The sequence below is a fragment of the Onychostoma macrolepis genome, chromosome 13 (assembly GCF_012432095.1).
Source record: "Onychostoma macrolepis isolate SWU-2019 chromosome 13, ASM1243209v1, whole genome shotgun sequence".
NCBI classification, from domain to species: domain Eukaryota; kingdom Metazoa; phylum Chordata; class Actinopteri; order Cypriniformes; family Cyprinidae; genus Onychostoma; species Onychostoma macrolepis.
Genome location: NC_081167.1, coordinates 31,623,724 through 31,645,485, shown reverse-complemented (window position 1 = coordinate 31,645,485; position 21,762 = coordinate 31,623,724). Strand labels below are relative to the sequence as shown.

At 34.6% G+C, this 21,762-nt stretch overlaps 1 protein-coding gene across 5 annotated transcripts in view; it reads right to left on the bottom strand.

Annotated features, from left to right (window-relative positions):
• Positions 1 to 13,883, bottom strand: part of LOC131552649 (cilia- and flagella-associated protein 46-like) — an 85,977-nt gene extending 72,094 nt beyond the window's left edge. For 4 of the 5 annotated variants that reach the window (XM_058796554.1, XM_058796556.1, XM_058796557.1 and 1 more), the window contains exons 1-11: positions 13,540 to 13,883; positions 13,088 to 13,200; positions 10,793 to 10,924; positions 9,940 to 10,004; positions 8,262 to 8,426; positions 7,239 to 7,362; positions 5,732 to 5,820; positions 2,017 to 2,313; positions 1,061 to 1,160; positions 878 to 973; positions 333 to 523 (exon numbers count right to left, since the gene is read on the bottom strand). In XM_058796554.1, the coding sequence (XP_058652537.1) occupies positions 333 to 523; positions 878 to 973; positions 1,061 to 1,160; positions 2,017 to 2,313; positions 5,732 to 5,820; positions 7,239 to 7,362; positions 8,262 to 8,426; positions 9,940 to 10,004; positions 10,793 to 10,924; positions 13,088 to 13,200; positions 13,540 to 13,588 (1,421 nt within the window). In that variant the 5' untranslated portion in view covers positions 13,589 to 13,883. The remainder of the gene's footprint in view (positions 1 to 332; positions 524 to 877; positions 974 to 1,060; positions 1,161 to 2,016; positions 2,314 to 5,731; positions 5,821 to 7,238; positions 7,363 to 8,261; positions 8,427 to 9,939; positions 10,005 to 10,792; positions 10,925 to 13,087; positions 13,201 to 13,539) is intronic. The other variant, XM_058796559.1, reaches the window with a different exon arrangement.
• Positions 13,884 to 21,762: the final 7,879 nt, after the last annotated feature.

Sequence of the window (21,762 nt, the reverse complement as noted above, 5' to 3'; positions counted from 1 at the left end):
GCAACTTATATTTAAGTGTGTTCCTCACAAAACAGCATTGCATGACTTCAGAAGATGTAGATTTTAGGATATTTTTAAGGTGATTTTATTGTCTTGTTTGGAGCCTCTGGTCACTGTCTGCTTTCATTGCATGAAGTTGTTTTACAATCTGATAAACGTCTCTGTTTATGCTCCACACAGTGAATAAATATGACATCAGGAGGAGCACATTTAATTTTTCTTTTCATTCTTCTAATGACTCTGCTATTCAAAAGTAGACCTAAGATGACTGAACTCAGTAAACCGTATGAGATGTAATGAATGCTCTGGAGTGAGCGGAGCATGTTTCAGACCTGTCGGTGTGCTCCAGCGCTCGAGCGAGGGTGAGCAGGGGTTTCTGGACTCTCTTTCGGAGGTTGTGTTGGAGAAGCGGCAGACAGGCGTTCCACTGACACACACACACCGCTTGAGTCGCCCGAGCGTCTGCTTGCTTCAGCGCCGTCTGCAGCAGCGCATCCAAACCAGTGATTACACTCAACCGCAGCTGCCAGAAACAAGACCTTCACTCAACACGGGCATTTCTCATATTTTATTAGACATGAAGCAGATCTTCATCTGAAAGAGCACTCAGCACTTAAGGACTTTTTTTTTTGTGGAGATGGTCGGTGGTCAAATATGCATATTGTTTAACTATATTCATGTACTATATATTTTACTATATGTAATATACTATATGTAAAGCACTTTGGCCTACATGAGTTGTTTAAAATGTGCTACAGAAATGAATAAACAAAATTCAAAATAAATGCTACAGAATTAAATAAATTGCAGGAACTGAACACTGAGGTCTTGTGGGTATGAATGTTTGCTCAGTAGATGAATATAACAGAAGCAGCACCTCCACGCTGGATCTGGAGTAATTCTCCATTCCCTCTCTGTGTTTGTTCAGCTCCAGCTCACACTGCACACACTCCGTCATCACACGCTGACCGACCTTCAGGAAAACAACAGACCTTCGAGTTACAAAAACAACACTGTAAGTAAGGAAAGAAGCGCTTTGTGAGGAAACATGGAGTCTCACGGTGACATCTGTGGCTCGGAGCTCCTTCAGACAGTCGGATGCTGTTTGGTGATGCTGTAAACGCAGAGAGAGGAAAGCCAGATCCAGCAGGAGCTCAACCCTGAAATCATGAGGATTATAATGATTATACAGATATTTTAAAGCATATCCAACTGGCTTTGTGGCTACAAAAGGTTATAAGTTTATCATGAGCTTAGGTGCTTGCATACTAGAGAAACTCTGACAGAAAGGATGATGAATAGGAATAATGTTCTGTGTTTTGAGGGAGTGAGAAGAACCGGTCCATTTGAAGTTATTCAGGGGAGTGAATTGGATTTGTGTTGCCTCTCTGAAGTTCTTACTGCTCGGTGGACATCAGAGTGTGATGCAGCAAAACTTTCTCAACTTTTGGTCACATGATAGAGCATCGCTTTTCTTAAGACTTAAGACCGCATTGAAATCAATGGACTCCCGGCGTTTTCTTTATCAAGCATGCATTAAATTAACCAAAAGTGTCAATAAAGACATTTATAATGTTATATATTATTTATTTATAATATATAACATTAATGTTATTTATAATGTATTTTACTGTAGTTTTGATCAAAAAAAAAAAAAAAAAAAAAAATTAATAATCTGCATTTAAAACATTCAGTCTTTTTCTTTTGCAGGACCAAAAATATTAATTACATAATTTGTGCAATGAAATGCATTTTCAAAATAAATAAATTCTAAACTTAAATTTTAAATGCTTCCATGCAATAGCTAGTATCAAATCAAGTCTTGCTGGTATGCTCAATCTTTCAAGTGCAGTTTTGTCAAATGTGCCATAAACCAAACATAATAAAAGTCCAGTAATATGACTCTTCCTGTTTTAAAAGGAAATACAGAAACAAAGGAAGCATAACTTCTTGGGATCCTGAAGTCAAATAAACACTGTATAATGTAGCTGTGATGCTGATGAGTGTTGGACGCACCTGTCGGTCAGAGGGATGGAGGAGCCCTGATCCAGACAAACACTGGAGCTGCAGGAGGAGGATGGACTCGAGTGGAGGACGCTGGGTGGAGCGCTGATGCTCTGGGTGAAGGGTGGAGGACTGGATCCGCTGGATGCAGAGATGATGTTGGGTGGAGCACTGGATCTGTGGATGTCCGGTGGAGGACTGGAGGCCTGGAGGTCAGACGCTTTGGGTTCTGAAGACTGCGTCAGCAGCAGGAAAATCTGCTTCAGTGTAGCTGCATCATCTCTCTTTACTTCACCGACATCAACCGCACTGTGAAGAACATGCAAACACAAACACTTAGTCTCGCTGATTTCAGGGTCCTGCAGCTCAAACAGTAGAGCATGGCACAGACGAAGTCATGGGTTTGATTTCTAGGTAATGCATTGAAATGAATTTAAATTCTGAATTGTATTTTCCACAAAAAATACAAACCCTGTATCATGCTTCTGTTTATACTGCAAAGCAACTTAAACGTTAAACTTAAAACAAATTAACGTCAAGTACACAAATCATTTGGATTTCACTTTCTCTTTAAATAAGACTGGCATTTATAATAAATATTATTTATAATAAATGCTACTATAAGTTACTACTGCTACTACATACTATACTTTGCTACTATAATCACAGAATTACACTTTTTTCATTAGTTCTGTTCTGAATACCATTACTTTGAAAAGGTTAGTTGTGGAGTGTTTAATAAACAGTGTTTATGTTTTATTTACCAGTATGTAATATTATTTCTGAAATGTTGCTGCCGCCGGCACCATGTCCTGGAGACGCTGTGTTTCATTGTGAAAGCGAAACTACTTTGTTTGGGCTTCCAAAAGAGGACACAACTAGAAATCAGTGGTTAAGTTGTATTTACAACACTGTTCCAGAACAGTTCAACCCAAATATTAGAGTGTGTGCAGCGCATTTTACAGAGGACTGTTTCCTGAACCTGGGAGAGTAGCCTACAATGGCGGCTTGCACAATGGCTATTTCTATAAAGTGGGGCAATTCCAACTTTGCAAGGACAGTCTGACGCTTCTGACTCGCAGCCTGTAAGTATGTTTCTGCTACTGACTATTCAAACACGTGTTTCAGAAAGGCGGAGCACAGAGGAGCAACAATAATGTACAGTATGTGGAAAATAATGTGTTTTTTTAACCTTAAACCACATAAACACATTGCATTACACCAAATACATAAAATAATGCTCTTTTTAGCAACATCATATGACCTCTTTAATAAATTAATAAAAACTGTATAGACATTATAAAAAAGCAAAACTATTAAAAATGATAAAAAAGCTAAATTGCTAAAAATGTAAACTAAAATGAAAGTAAAAATGTAACATTTAAAAATAAAAATATTTCAAAATAGAAATAGAAATTCTCAAAATTAATAAAAACTATAATAGCATCTCAAGGATATATACTAAAAGACTGCTTAGTAGACAAAGAGATTAAGATTATAACATACATATTGGTGTTACTGGTTGCTCTATATTTTACACATTATCCAACTTTTTTCTCTAGAAAATACAGTAGCTTGAATGCAATGCAAGACACTTTGGATAAAAGCATCTGCCAAATGCACACATGTAAATGCAGTATAAATTTCAAATTAAAAGGAACAAATGTAGGGAAAATGTTATTGAATAGTGTGTTTTTGTGCTTTTCAATTCCACAGTTGTACAGTTACAGTATGCATCAGTTAATTATTAATGAATTAATAATACATTTTATTTTTATAGCACCTTTCCAAAACCCAAGGTCACTAACTACACTAATATACCACACATCCATAAAGTTCAGTTCACAGACCAAGAGCTGTAGAGTAATATTCAGAGAGAGAGAGAGAGAGAGAAAAGAAAGGTTTTTAAAAGATTTTTGAAGAGAAGAAGCTTGACATGTATTGACGTGCATTAATAATATTAATTTATGCATATACTTGCAGCTTCTGGAGGATAAAACAGCTGTAGAAATCTGAAAACAGGTTTTACAGAGAATCTATTTCCATTCCCATAAACAAGATTCTCTGACATGGATCAGAGCGGCTTTTTGAGATTTATTGTCAGGAGCGTAGTTTGAAAAGTGTGACAAACACATCTGTGGCCCGATCGCTGCTGTCTGTGGCTGAAAACAGACCGTCTAAGCAGGTGACAGAAAGAGGAATCACAACAGTCATGAATGTGAAATACATGCAGTGCCCTTGAAGGCAAACCTGGGGTCTGAGCCTCAGGTGAAGTGCTGTATGAAGAAAGCCTTCGGAGCAGGTGACGGATGTGAAGCAGTGCGTATAGATCTGTAAGAATCCTGGATTTGTGACCCTGAAGATGCTGCTTCAGCTGCTGAACAGATGATGGGGCAAAATCCTCCATCCTTCACTGAAACTACACCGAATCTAAAAGCTCTGCTCTCTTTTCATTTTGATTCATAGCCGGAGAGATTTACTGCTACCGCCTCAGAAGACACAGAAGCTCTTGCTGGACATAACTGAGTTGGTGTAAATTGTGTATTTTATGGCACTCTTGACTCTTGTGACCACATTATATGCGACAGATGGACAGAAGCTCAACTGACTCATGAAAACACTTGATAAGCATCTGTAACCTTCTCTGAGGAATAAAGCTGTAGTATTTCTCTGAATTCACATCTAATGCTTTTAAATAAATTATCTGATAACAGACTGAGAGAACCAGCACATCTAAAGCATCTTATTTTCAAGTACAAATCTCTTAACATTGCTAACTTAAGTCATCATACATTTACTGGAAAAGCTCAAATACTAAAGATATTAAGCTTTAAAAGGAAAATTTGTATTTTTCGCATTAAGACTTACATAATTTTGCTTCTCAAGTAAATGTATCTTGATTTAACAATGTTTAGATATTCGTTCTGGAAAATAAGACAAAAATACTGAGGAAGAAATATGTTTTTGCAGTGAGCCCATGTGCATTGAAGATGAACATAAAACCATTTAAAATGAACATGTCAGCAAAAAAAGTCTTAAAGCTGCTGTATGTCATTTTTCAGTCTTAAAAATAATAATTTATAGTATCTAACCTATCTTATGTTCAGAGTCACTTTAAGTTAGATTCAAAAGATTGAAATACAGTGCCACTTTAGGAATTAAAAACTATAAATGACTGTAAAATTGACTTTTCAGAAAAATGCACCATATCTACGTCCAGCAACAGTTATCCGTCTTTTTACCATTAAGATCCTATTCACAGATCAACACCAACATCTGAAATTACCTTCAAACCGTTTTCTAGCATCACAATAGAGCACAACAGAAAAAAGAAGACGAGGCAATTTTCCAGAAAAGCTCGTATGTGTGAAAGCACCTTCTGTAACACTTTCAAAACACTGATCTGTTTGGTTGAGCGACCAGGCATGAACAGGACACCTGTTTGTCCAAACAGTGGCAGACAGGGCTAGTTTTTAGGAAACCTGTTTGAAAACAATCATTATTCGGCTTGTTTCCACTACTGACACACAACAGAGCTTGATGGAGTAAGAAAATACTGTTTATTTACAGCGTAGGCTACACAACATAACACAATATGTGTTGTTTTCACTGGAGAAGTTAAGATGTGCTAACAGTAGTGGTTCAAATAAAGGTACAGCAACAAAATGCAGCTGTATTTGAACACAAGTGATAAAATCACTGTTAATGTGAGAAATATCTTCCTTACTGTTTAAGCTTTTGGATCTTGTACATCACAAGCAACTTAGGGTTTCCATCATTCAGCATTTCAGAGACATCCATGAGGTTGTGTCGAGCCTGTGGATGAAATAACTATATTTACATTCATTCATTTAGCAGACGCTTTCATGTAATATATGACATTTATTGCTCTATATCAAGAGTGATAGTGCCATATATGTTACCTATAAGGCGATATATAATTTTCACATACTGTATGTATTCTTTTAGAAGAAGGGTTATAATAGTCAACTAAAACTAAACCAATAAAAAAACAAATTTAATTAAATAAAAAAAAGAATTGTTACTTGAAATGTATATATAAAAATTAGTGTTGTCAAACGATTAATCACATCCAAAATAAAAGTTTTTGTTTACATAATCTTTGTGTGTACTGTGTATATTTATTATGTATATATAAAGACACACACATACAGAATATATTTATATTCATATAAACATATTTTTCTTAAATATATACATGCATGTGTGTGTATTTATATTCACATAATAAATATGTACACACATGTATTATGTACACAAAAACTTTTATTTTGGAAGCGATTAATCGTTTGACAGCACTAATAAAAATATTTTTAAAATTATATAAATATATATATAAAAATAAATCAAATTTTAATCTAGTTTAACTTGATGTACTAAAATAACTAAAACTTAAATAAAAATGAATAAAAACTGTATAGACATAAAAAGGAAAAATAACCCCCAAAAAATTAATTCAAAATATTCATAAAACTATAATAGTATCTCAACGATACTAAAATAACACTGAGTAAATGAAGTTTATAAAATCCCCATCGTACAATTTGTATATGTACATATGTAATGTATCAATATGATCATTTTATATGGTATTATAAGTAGCAATCACATATGTCAACAATATATATTTTATTTATGTATGCAACTTTATTTATTTCACTTTACAATGACATATATACAAAAATCTGTATTTATAATTTTTTTTAAACACGTCTATCTTCTATATTTACTTATGTAATATCAACATGTATTGATGGGTTTTAGGATGGATATAGATATATATATGACATACAGTATATGTTACGCATTTATGACCATACATATTTGTATGGGCTGGATATAATTATTAATATATGAAACTGCTCCAAATTGTGTCCAAATATGTTTTACTTCATTTAACGATATATTTCATAAATGGCAATATATGTACAAATATTTCATTTGCGTGTAGGGAGGAAACACACATGCAATTCATCATACAGAAGCAGAAATAATTAGACAAAAACATACTGAATAACTAGAATAAAACGCCTTTATTATGGGTGTGTATTAATTAAGAACAACTAAATAAGATATGAGCCAAAAACATGTGGAGAATAAAGAAAAGACAAGATATTTTGGTGAAATAGATCCTGAGTAAATGAGGACGGCTGCAGCTGCTTGAGCAGGATTAATAAATGAAGTGACATGCAATACAAAAGAGAAAGATTTACCTGTATGGAGAAAAGCCGAGGATAAAGCTCTGGTTTATGTGACTGTATAAAATCAGAGGTGACCTTGGCCACGACAGCTGCTTCTTTCCTCTTCCCAGCATCGAGCAGACATTCAACAAGGTGTCTGAATAGAAACACAAGATGAAAACAACATGAAATATGAGCCTTCACTCCAGTCAGATCTATGTGTCTGGTGTTACAGCATGCATTTGAATTTCCAATGCAACCTCTTTGACAAAAGACTGTAGAGTCAAGGCAAGGAGCCAGATTCAATCTGAGATCAATGACTTATAAATTTTATTAGGGATGAGTTTTTTTGTGCTCCAGGATTACATGCCTACAACAATAAAACAGCCATAAAGGAGTTTGATCACATCATGAAGATTTATTATGACCTTTAAAGTCCATCTCTAAACAATTTTCTCAGTATAAGTGGCGTAAGACAGGCCGAACCCTGATATAACTGAAGGTGCAGCGTATCTGTGAGCTGCAGGATCAGGATCACTGGAGATCTGTGCCGTCATTTCAGCGCTTCAAAGCTCACGACGGCAACAAAAGAGCATCTAAAGGCTGCGTACTTGACCTGATTATTGATTTTCTTAACTTTGAACAAGTAATGAGATTGGATTTACTGATGATAAATATATAAAGCTGATTATTATGTAATTAAAACCCATTTAGTTATTTAGTACTATTACAGATATCTGACCTGTTTCGTTTATGTATGACTGAGTTTGGTCGTTTATATTAAAACTGTATAATCCAAATGCATGGAAATACTTTATTTGCATAAACAGAAATGACAATTGGAGGTGGATAGTCCTAGTTATCATGGAAAAACAGTGAGAAAAAAAATCTAATTATGCTTCATTTTCTTTATGTATACTATGTTTGCATTTTTCATTTCTATATCACTGGACTGAATTTATATGTCACTGGACTTCATTCTTAACTGGTTTCATGATATTCATCCTCACTGTGTGCATAAAACAGTGATTAAATGTCAAACGTGAATCCACCTACAGCATCAGCTCAGCCCTCCACGTGTGATCAGGATCCTGAACCTCCTCTAGAGCCTTGAGCACCTGCGTGAGAGAAGAAACCAGGAGCCGTCTCTGTCCGGGCCTCAGAAAGCGTCTGACGGACTGCAGATACAGCAGCGAGGCGTTGAACACCAGGAAATGATATCTAATGAAGAAAGAACGAGGCGGAGGAGAAGCAGAAAGAGACGGGAATAAAAATAGTCAGATTAATTATTCAAGCGATCACTGTTGGGAAGATCAGAATCCGATTTCTCACTACATCTCAATTTATCCTGCGAGCGACCTTAGATCTCAAAGCGTGTGAATGAGTAATGAGTGCATGAGCCTTTCAAAGAGCCACGGGAGACCTCAATGTCCATGAGATATAAAGCAATTACTGCAGGATGGGCGAGGAACGCAACAAAAGACGGCTGAAGACTCTATTCCAGAGTCACTAATTTATCCACCAGAGAATGGTATGTTTTAGCAGCGAGTATCTGAGCTGTTTTTCCTCTGGCTAAGCCTGAGAGCCACGACTGAAGCAGTGAAGCAGTGATTACACATCCATCATCCAACAATTACAAGTTTACAGTAGATATAACATCATCCAGTCGAGCCCTGCGCCCTGCGCTGGACGTCCCTTGATAGTTTGTTACTTTCATAGGGTTAATATTTCAATGTTTTTTTAGTGTTTATGATTGATGATCTGGCATACTGCTTAAATATTTAAAATCTCCACACTCATGTTAAGTCGTGACATATTGTCAAGTATGGTGACCCATACTCGAAATGGTGCTCTGCATTTAACCCATCCAAGTGCACACACACACACACACACACACACACACACATTTTAAAAATTTTAAAATGTTATTACAGTTTAAAATAGCTGTATTCTATGTGAATATCTGATAAAATGTCATTTTATTTTATGTCAGCTGTATTTTCAGCATCATTACTCCAGTCTTCAGTGTCACATGATCTTCAGAAATCATTCTAATATGTTGATTTGCTGCTCAAGAAACATTATTATTATTATCAATGTTGAACACAGTTGTGCTGCACAATATTTGTGTGGAAACAATGATACATTACCATTCAAAATTGCAAGAGAAAAGTAATATTTTACAAAAAAAAGAAAAAATGTATACTTTAATTCAACAAGGATGCATTAAATTGATCAGAAGTGAAAGTAAAAACATATATAATGTTACAAAATATTTCTATTGCAAATGCTGTTCTTTTGAACTTTCTATTCATCAAAGAAACCTGAAAGATAAAATGTATCACGGTTTCCACAAAAAAATGTGAGTAAAAAAAATAAATAAAAAAATCACAAATGAGATCTTTGTTATAGTTCTCAATAGTTTCTCCTGTTGAAGTCTCCTATACTTCTCAGAGCCTGTAATCTCATGTGTCTCCTCTAGAGTTTCAGATGAGGTCTCAATAATGTCTCAAGGCGTGCTCAGATTCATCAAATGTGCAATCAAAAGTCAGAGATCGCAAGCTTTTCTCATGAACGCTAAGAACTTCAGTTTAACACCCCACGATGCTCCTCTTGGTTGTTTTTCTTGATGAAGTGGGTCACTTCAGACTTATTTTAATCAGGACAGGAGATGAGAGAGAAGAAGAAGAATCAGTTTCTATCATCTTTTCTCTGTTTGGATAGTTTACTGTACCTGGACTTGTCTTTGGCAATCTCGATCGCCTTCAGATAGTACATCACAGCCTTATCCAAGTCCTCCTGGAAATAGAGCAACAACAAAAATAGGGACAAAATTAAAGATGTGATGGACAGATTTATGTCTGAGAAGCAGAAACGAGACACCTGCGACTCAACGGATTCCCCTGAGAAAAAATACTGAGGCTTAAACATGATATACATATTAAACGTGCCTAAGGTATAAAAGAACAAGTGGTGCTGGCTGGAAGCATTTTTTTCTTTCTTTTTTTACATAGAGATTTTTAAAAAGTCTTCATTAAAGAACCATGAACCAAACCAACCAGCTTTGAGGAGAATCACAATATAAACTTTTATTTAAAGCAAAAATTCAGACAAAAAGACAAAGACTGTGCACTTTAATGATGGAAAGAACTACACGAAGCATTGTGAATGACATGATTGAATTACAAAACGATGGAAAAATATAAGATTATTCATTTAATATTGTTGATTATAAATACAGAAATATTTATAGCAAAATAGGCATATACTGTATATCTATACAAACATTGAAGTATTTTGAGAGTGTATCGAGAATGACTCGACTGCATCAACCTCAGAGCTCACAGAATGTCTGTCTTTGAAGGTTTATAAGTTATTGTTAAATATTAATTCCCTATGAAGAAAATGAATAGAATTTTACTTTGGAACCCAACTGTTGGAATAAGTGATTGTTTACTGTCTCAAGTGAAGAGAGTCTCTGTGAGATCCTAAGTTTCCTCTCATTATAAAGATCATGTTATATGTTTAGAGTTCAGAGGTCAAAGACAGACGCTCTTTAATGAGTCCAGCAGGCTGTTTGGACTTACCGCTGTGTTAATGGAGCGTGAGGAGATGAGCTGACCCTGGCACAGATACGCTCGACACAGGAACTGATTGGCTGGAGGTTTCCCTTCCAAGTACATCATTAAACAGTCCTCTGTGATTTCCCAACAGCCCAGCTATCAACACAACACACAACACAACACACAACACACAACACAACACAACACAACACAACACAACACAACACAACACAACACAACACAACACACAACACACAACACAACACAACACAACACAACACAACACAACACAACACACAACACAACACAACACAACACAACACAACACAACACACAACACAACACAACACAACACAACACAACACAACACAACACAACACAAGAACAGACAATGAGTGTGTTAGCCTTCCTGCATGGAGATCACAACCAGGTTTATTATAGTTAACTAAAACTAAAACTAAAATCATTAAAAAAAAATTGTTACTTGTAATAATAAAAAAAAACATTAACTGAATAAAATACAATGTAAAATAAAAAAGCTTATTTAACCTTGTTGCCAAGGAAACATTTCTCATTTTTATTTAGTTTATAAATACTACATGTACACGTACCATACATGTGGCCAAGTATGGTAACCCAGACTCAGAAATTGTGCTGTGCATTTAACCCATACAAAGTGCACACACACAGCAGTGAACACACACCCGGAGCAGTGGGGGACCGGTGCCTCGCTCGAGGGTCTCACCTCAGTCATGATATTGAGGATGGAAGAGAGCGCTGTACATTCACTCCCTCACCTACAATCCCCGCCGGACTTGAGACTCGAACCCGCAACCTTTGGGTTACTAGTCCGACTCTCTAACCATTAGGCCACGACTGCCCCAATTGTGAGTCATGTAGGCAGATCGCTCACTAGTTTTTGGAACAGAACTATCTGAGAGACTTGCCATCAGAAATGTCTCAACTAATCAAATCCTTAAGCCTCAGACATATCTCCCAGAAGGCAATAAATATTCTGCTACATCAGGAAACACATAATGGCCACTTTTTAAAACGCTTGGGTGCAAAAAGTAAGAGATTCAGCACAAGCTCCTGCGTTCAGCTTACTTCAGACAAGCGTGGTATATATTATACACTCCTTCACTTCTGAGGGGAATTAATTCACGATGCTCATAACCCACACTGTCTCTGTATGAGAGTTATACTGCTCGCTTATCTGTTTAGGATTTCTCACTTCACAAGTCATTGCTCAGCTGCTCAGCTCTATTTGTCAGCTTTTCTCTTCTCAGGAAGGGACGCTTCAAATGATTGCTTTTTTCTGTTGGTCGAATGTGACGTTTGAATTGTGTCGGCATATAGAGGATGATTTAAACACATATTTAAGGTGATATGACAACAAAATTCCTCTCTCTTCTGCTCTTGTGGATGAGCAAGCAATGTGAAAACACTTCCATATCAGCTCTATGTTTATAACTTACACTTTATGTTTCAGGTAGACCACCTTGTTTGCTCCTTCATTGCACATCAGCTCAGAGAAATATAGAAATTATTTGAAGAGTGAAATAAAGTGTCTAACAGTTATTTAATAGGCCTATAATTGAACCTGGATGTGGTGTAATTACTATTTCACATGGTCTAAATAAAATATTGCTATTTTCACTTAATTGTTCTTAATGCAAAAAACATCTAATTAAGAAGATACTGCTATTTTCATTTAATGAACTTAATGCATATAGCATCTAAGTACTATGTGGACTTAATGTAAAGAAATTATTGCAAATAGCATCTTATTACTATTTATGCTTAGTGCAAAGAAAATACAAATATTTTCACAATGTATTTTATGCAAATAGCATCTAACTGCACTTAGTGTAAAGAAAATACTACATTTTCACTTCATGCATTAATGCAAATAACATCCAATTACTGAGTAATAAAACGATGGACGATAAAATGATAACTACTATTATAGTGATATAATTTTCCTCGATAAAACAAGTTTGATAAACATTCAATGTAATGTTTATGAGGGAAAAGCAGAACAAAACTGACATTCAAGCTTGTATCTCACACAAGTGGACATGGTTTGAACTTACATACTGGGTATAATAAACAGCTGACCCCTTAAATTCATTACTGAAATTAATGAAACTATCATAAACTATACTGATGAATAATTCAAGCATGTGTAGAGTGAATAGAGAGAATTCAGGTAAACTTAAAGTTAAGAAATGGCACAACTCTGCTTGAAATGAAGCAGAAAGCAGGAAGTCTGCCTGATTAATATGTCAGAATGTGCTGTATGGTTTGTGACGGCACCTGTAGAGATTGTTCAGCACACAGCACACGGAGCTCAGACAGAGATCTGCCATCAGACGCTGCTGGAGCTGAAGCTCGGATCAGCTCATACGCTTTCCTCACATACACAGCATCTGACAACAACAACAAACACACAAACATCACATTTACTGAGATCTGCCTTTATTATACAGACTCTTGCTTTAATATCACAAGAAATGTGAAATATTACAAAAACATCATTTTGAAAAGACATAATTCACAATAATAATATTCTAAGACTAACGTTATGTGTTTAAATTCAACAAAACACTGCTAGAAAACAAACATTTGTGAACTTTGACTTCCTCTATGTGACAACTAGCCCCTTAAGCGCTTTCAGTATAAAGATAATAAAACTGACACTAACTAACAATATACTATAATAAAATAAGCTCATTTAATGAATTATCGACTAATAAACACATTATTACCTCCTTTCTCCTGAGCTTTAGATAAATATTGTCTGATGCGAAGATCCATTTCACCTCATGATCCGTTTACACTCGCTTCAGAACAGCAGCTCCGCGGTTAAAGTTAACGTTAAAAAGAAAAATATTGATTTGTGTTTATTATATTGTTGTTTATGTTGAGTGTTGTGCTGAGTAACTAGGAGAGTTTGGACGCGTCTCTTAGCAACGGGACGCTGAACGGAAAGCGCGCGGCTCAAACGCGTTTCAGTCCAGACTTACGATATGATTGAAACATCTTATAAATATTAAGCGTTTAATATAACTAATAACATTTATACGCCATCGTTTTAACTAAATATAATACAGACATTCAAACTAAATACCTATTTAAAAAGGTGCAAATCTGCATCCATGCTGCTTCTTTAACCTTGCCATTTTAATGTTTTTAAATAGTAAAATAAATCATGCTGCATACTGTATGTGCTTTTTTCTCAGTTCATCATCCATCTCTAGAAAAAAATCTTAATCTCAAATTTTCCTTAATGTTTATACTCATGATATATGATTTAAACATGTTATAAATATTAATATCATCATTTTAAGGCATTGCTTTAACTAAATATAATATCTACACAGATTAAAACTAACTACAAATATAAAAAGATGCAAATCAGCATCCTCGCATATCTTTGTTGAACATTTTAAAAATGTTTCTAAAAAAAATGCAACTTCTTTTCTCATTTTATCATCCATCTCTTGGTGTGGGGGGCAATCACAGTTTTAATCTCAAATTACTCTTGATGTTTGCTATCTTATTAACCGAAGCCTAATGAGATGCAAATATTATAGACAGGGTTTGTCTCATTAATTATATGACAAAGACTAGATTAACTGTGAGATTTACAGTAGTGCATCTGAGGTGAAAGTATATGAGCTGAAAGTTAGAATGAGCTCAGAACATCACTCATGATTTATCAGTTTTTATCAGGTTTAGGGAATATTTCAGGGGTTCAGATATCAAGAGATAAAGAGAATACAGTCAGAGATACAGTATTATTTCTACTTAAACTCTCTCCTCTGTTGCCAGGTTAATCATTCTTCTTTAACCCTGTAAAGTCTAATATAAGAGTCAAAAATATCTAAAAAAAATTTTTTAATGAAATGGTTAATTGAACCTTTAGACAAAGTATTTTTTAAAAACTTAAAAGTTTGCATATATGCTTTTGTTGCATGTCATATTTGATGCATCAGGCTTTTAAGGCTCATATAATCTGAATATGGAGGAAAAACAGCTCAATTTTATTCAGAGACTCAAACTGATCAAAAGTATGAATTTGCTGCAGATGTTGATATTTCTATGATGAAATTCTGATGCTTGTAATGTAAATCAATGAGATGTTTATAACAGTAGAGCAGATACTGACATAAAATGATCTAAATATCAGCGGTCGCTCTATATCTCAGTAATATGTCTTAGTAAGATGAGACTGAAATGATCCAAACATATAATGCAGTGCTGATTGAGAGATGAAGAAATAAACGCTCCTCAGAAGATCCTGATGATCAGATTTGAGACGCACTGATTTTACTAAAACAAGCTGCTTCAGTCCAGTAAGTGTTCATCTAGAAATATGACTAACAATATCAAATTATTTCTTATGTTTACAGCAAAAAGGCAATAGGCATTACAGGCAATAATAATTAATTGCGTAATGAGAAAATATGCATCTGTAGTCAAGTCTGTTTCTGAAGTGGATAGTCCTAGTTATCATGGAAAAACAGTGAGAAAAAATCTTAATTATCTTTACTTTTTTAAAATTCTCTGGCGGAAACAAACCTTCATATAAATCTGGTCATTTTGAAAACAATTAAATGTATTTAGTTAAAAAGTATGAACATGGTTAAACATGTCTAGCTTTGAACAAGTAATGAGATTGGATTTACTGATGATAAATATATAAAGCTGATTATTATGTAATTAAAACCCATTTAGTTATTTAGTACTATTACAGATATCTGACCTGTTTCATTTATGTATGACTGAGTTTGGTCGTTTATATTAAAACTGTATAATCCAAATGCATGGAAATACTTTATTTGCATAAACAGAAATGACAATTGAGGTGGATAGTCCTAGTTATCATGGAAAAACAGTGAGAAAAAATCTTAATTATCTTTACTTTTTTAAAATTCTCTGGCGGAAACAAACCTTCATATAAATCTGGTCATTTTGAAAACAATTAAATGTATTTAGTTAAAAAGTATGAACATGGTTAAACATGTCTAGCTTTGAACAAGTAATGAGATTGGATTTACTGATGATAAATATATAAAGCTGATTATTATGTAATTAAAACCCATTTAGTTATTTAGTACTATTACAGATATCTGACCTGTTTCATTTATGTATGACTGAGTTTGGTCGTTTATATTAAAACTGTATAATCCAAATGCATGGAAATACTTTATTTGCATAAACAGAAATGACAATTGAGGTGGATAGTCCTAGTTATCATGGAAAAACAGTGAGAAAAAATCTTAATTATCTTTACTTTTTTAAAATTCTCTGGCGGAAACAAACCTTCATATAAATCTGGTCATTTTGAAAACAATTAAATGTATTTAGTTAAAAAGTATGAACATGGTTAAACATGTCTAGCTTTGAACAAGTAATGAGATTGGATTTACTGATGATAAATATATAAAGCTGATTATTATGTAATTAAAACCCATTTAGTTATTTAGTACTATTACAGATATCTGACCTGTTTCATTTATGTATGACTGAGTTTGGTCGTTTATATTAAAACTGTATAATCCAAATGCATGGAAATACTTTATTTGCATAAACAGAAATGACAATTGAGGTGGATAGTCCTAGTTATCATGGAAAAACAGTGAGAAAAAATCTTAATTATCTTTACTTTTTTTTAAAATTCTCTGGCGGAAACAAACCTTCATATAAATCTGGTCATTTTGAAAACAATTAAATGTATTTAGTTAAAAAGTATGAACATGGTTAAACATGTCTAGCTTTGAACAAGTAATGAGATTGGATTTACTGATGATAAATATATAAAGCTGATTATTATGTAATTAAAACCCATTTAGTTATTTAGTACTATTACAGATATCTGACCTGTTTCATTTATGTATGACTGAGTTTGGTCGTTTATATTAAAACTGTATAATCCAAATGCATGGAAATACTTTATTTGCATAAACAGAAATGACAATTGGAGGTGGATAGTCCTAGTTATCATGGAAAAACAGTGAGAAAAAAAATCTAATTATGCTTCATTTTCTTTATGTATACTATGTTTGCATTTTCATTTCTATATCACTGGACTGAATTTATATGTCACTGGACTTCATTCTTAACTGGTTTCATGATATTCATGTACTTGCTTCTGTAACAAATGCAGATATCATCTACATATAAACTACAGTGAACATCAGAACCAATGACTTTTGCAATGCTGTTTATTTAATACTAAAAAGCTGAGGCTGAACACTTCATATTTACTTTAAATGTGCTTCATGTGAGAGTCATATATGATCTTACCTCAGTGTCTCCAGTTTACAGTGAGGATCCTGTAGTACATCAGAAAGCAGCTTCACTGAATCTCCTAGTTTATTCCCAATCAGATCCAGTTCTCTCAGGTGTGAGGGGTTTGATCTCAGAGCTGAAGCCAGAGCAGCACAACCTTCATCTGTGACGCCACAATCCCTCAACCTGTAGAGAACAATGACACAGTGTGAATTGTAGTTGAAGTGTGTGTAGTTTGTTATTGACTCTGGTCTCAGAGCAGGAGAGGAGATATAATGACAAGCATTGCCACATACTGCTGCTGATAGAATGAGATTTCTGCATGTTGATGCTCAATGCTGCTGTTTGAAACTGTCATGTGCTTCAGGACTGAACAGACACACAGAGCTGAATGTGAGATATTGTTTGATAGTGATATAAGGACGGATCTGTCTGGAGAAACAGTCACTTGCTCCTCTAATAAACACCTACAGAAGCACATCTGCTTCACAGGAGCCACATGTTCCCCATTACATCTCATTCATTAACTCTTGTGATCAAACACTTGATCATTGTGTCATGTTTGATCTCATCTGGCAGCTTAAAACTGAATAGAAATGTGTTGAACTCAGTTGAGATTCTCAAGGTCTTACAAAGTAATAACTCTTGCCTACATGCACTGAGATCATGTTAATGATCTTTTCTTCTTGCTCATCACCTGTTTACCTCCAGCTTTATTGTCTTTGCCGTGTATATTCCACTTTGATGAACTTTCTTTTCTTAAATAATGTTTTTCTCAGGATATGAGACAGGGATGGTCAAGAGATGGGATCTGTCCTGGAGGATCACTGTCCTGCAGAGTTTAGCTCCAGCCCTGATTAAACTCACCTGTCTGTAACTTTCTAGTGATCCTGGAGACACTGATTCTATTATTGTGCGTATACTATTCTGTGTTACTGTTAAGCTGCACAAAAACACTATAAAGCACAATAAAGTTTTTTTTTCACATTCGGTTACTACAGTCAAGACGATGAAACTGTCCAAGATCATTCAGTGTTCCCATTATTATACTTGATTTGTAGATAAATGTCTATAGTTTTGCATGAAATGACTTCATCTCGCTGGAGTTTACTGTCGTTTCTAAATCATGTTACTTGCTACCAGGTGTCTGTTAGAACAAAACACAGGAGCAGAAAAGACTATAAATTGTTTTTAAGGTGCACAGTAACTGAAATTTAAATCTGTTAAAAGAAAATAAACTGTTGCACAGATATAATACACAACACATCAGTATCTCTTCCCTTTGTGCTTTGAACTTTTTAATGTGAAACACTGTGTGCTGTGACTCCGTGTTGTTTCTAGTGCATTATTCTGCGCAGAGAGCCCAAGGCATAAGTGAACTGAACGGCTGCTTAGGGCCCCAAGAGTAGCCTACATGAAATTACAGTTTATTTTATGTTATTTTCATTCGTGATATATTATGTCAATAGACAGTGGTAATTATACGAAAGCGCGATATTAAACAATTAAATAATCTATAGGCTACATATTTTATTATTTCCATAATGACGTGATCATGTTGATAATATGCGCTGGACGCTGCCGTGTGGATCTGTCGGATTAACATCACGTAAATTCACCTATTTCTCCCGAAATACATGAAAGTAAGTGGCCAATTAGCTGGGAGAAAAACAGAGTAAACTTTATATTAATCTACACAATGTGTATTTGATAGGAATAAAACACGTCGTCCATTAATTGAAATTATTATTATTGCCGCTGTCCATAGAAATCAGCGTGTAGCCTATTTAACAAACTAAATGCCTATTTTACTTAACTGATGTGTATTCAAATGTCTGAAACCTAAAATAAACTTTATCCGGTTGAAAACACTGAACAGTTATGAAATATGAAAAGCGCTGAGCGCCATGGGCGTCGCTAGGCCATTTTTAGGGGGGCTTTAGCACCCCTAAATTTCTGCTCAGCCCCCCTAAAAATCTTGCGATTCTTTCCCTTTAAATTTCAAATGAAAACGGCAGCAGACTTCGGCTCCTCCGCATCTTTCTGCGCGTTCTTCAATCCACAGACTGCGGTGGCGCGGAGGAGAGGACAAGGTGTGTGTTTATCGATAGATTGTTATAATCTACATCTATGCAGTTCTGTGTCATAAATGCAGTTTACAAAAAGTCTGGGAGAGCAATCGGTTTCCAATCTACTGTAAAGTTTTCGCTGCATTCACCACTCATCACACCACAGCTGTTTCCTTCCCTTAACACATATGAACGCATACTTTATAAAACGATCACGTTATTGCTATTTTCATTTGAAAATTTAGCTTTCAATATAGAACATAATACTACAGTGCATGTGGCAATGATTAAAGACAGTGACAGCACTCAGTCAGTGCACTCATTCTAATTGCATATCAGAGTGATTGACAGAGATTGAAACATTGTGTGTGTGTTTTGTATTAATTTAAAAATAATAATTTTTATTGTTTGAATTGAATTTATGTAAAACAGTTCTACAATTTTTTTGTACAAATTTTCAATCAATTTTTTTGTAAATATTTATTTTTTATTATTATACCCTCATTGGGGGCTGAGCCCCCCTAAAATGAAAATCCTAGAATCATCCCTGCTGAGCGCATCTTTCTTTTTTCTTTCTTCTGAGCTCGTCTTTCTCGGTCTCAGTACCGGCTAAAGCGCGGTGCGTCAAAGGGTTAAAATCGGTCGTGTTTTGGGGGTGGAGGGGCAAATTCAACATGTGGGTTTTGTGGCACAAATCAGGGGTGCGTTTCTCAAAAACTTCGTTCCCTAAATGTGACCCTGGACCACAAAACCAGTCTTAAGTCGCTGGGGTATATTTGTAGCAATAGCCAAAAATACATTGCATGGGTCAAATTATCCATTTTTCTTTTATGCCAAACATCATTAGAATATTAAGTAAAGATCATGTTCCATGAAGATATTTTGTAAATTTCTTACCGTAAATATATCAAAACTTAATTTTTGATTAGTAATATGCATTGCTAAGAATTCATTTGGACAACTTTAAAGGTGATTTTCTCAATATTTTGATTTTTTTGCACCCTCAGATTCCAGATTTTCAAATAGTTGTATCTCAGCCAAATATTATCCGATCCTAACAAACCAAACGTCAATGGAAAGGTTATTTATTCAGCTTTCAGATGATGTATAAATCTCAATTTCAAAAAATTGACACTTAAGACTGGTTTTGTGGTCCAGGGTCACAAATATGGTCGTTATTTCCACTGAACTCTGTTGGTAACGACAGAACTTGTGAACATAGTTGCTTTTGGGAAACGCACCGCTGATCAGATCAGACCACAAATTTGTAAATGACAGAAATTCTTCAATACATTTTTTTGGCATCTAAATTAACATTTGTAAATGAAAATAAATGGTTCTATACTGAAAGTACTTTTAACAACTAATTACAAAATAACTTCATTTCAACATCAGAAAAACAACATAAAAGTTGAGTTAATTAGCATAGCCTCGGTAGAGTATCTTTTTGTTTTAAGGAAGTTCCTGTTTGAACATCAAAACATCAGCAAATAGACATCTTAATATATTATAATATTTTTAGATTAAAGTTGTTGTCTTCTGCGTAAAATAACTTTCCTGGGTATATATTTTTTGTAATAAAAATAAGCTTCTGTTTCATAAACTGATAACAGCTTAACATTATTTACGTTAGCCTACATTTGGGGTCTTTGCTATTATATTCCAATATCGTTATGCCTCAATTAGCTAGATATAGATTAAGAGTTGTTGTTTTATATATGTACAGATGCTCTCTGCTGTGTTTAATATTTATGTTTTTAAAACAACATTCTGTTCTGTAAATGCATTGTCTGCTGGTTTATTTAGCTATTCAGCACACCACATGAAGTATGCCACTTAATACTTTAAGACTTTGAATGTTAAAGTGCAAATTAACACCTGATCACTCTTGTAAGTTTGCAACTGTTACAATTAAAAATCACAGAAGGGTAAAAACATGCAGCCAGACAGTATGATGTAAACAACACAGATACAACAAACACAACTGATAATGTGTTAGATTTATAGTGTAGTGCTATACATTTAAAAGAAATGTCTTTTAATTTTATAGTATATATTTATTCATAAATATAGAGTTTTCATGAATGGATTTGATAATACAGACAGCAACGTGTAACATTTTACCAGATTTAGTGCAACACATTTATTTGTTCCTCACTAAATAATGTGTTTCCACTATATAAAAACACTGCACTGGTATCGGATCGGGATCTGTATCAGATAATACTGAACCCCAGGTGTCAGAATCAGTATTGGAGGCAATAAAGACGGATGTGTCTCTAGTTCATTGTGCAACGACTGAAGTTGACAGAAATGCATACAGACAGTTTCTGTTTGTGAGAACTTGAAATCGTTCTGTGTTGACCAAGATTGTATTTTGTTTATCTTCAGTTGGATTTTTCGCTTGATGATATTCATGTACTTGCTTCTGTAACAAATGCAGATATCATCTACATATAAACTACAGCGAACATCAGAACCAATGACTTTTGCAATGCTGTTTATTTAATACTAAAAAGCTGAGGCTGAACACTTCATATTTACTTTAAATGTGCTTCATGTGAGAGTCATATATGATCTTACCACAGTTTCTCCAGTTTACAGTGAGGATCCTGTAGTACATCA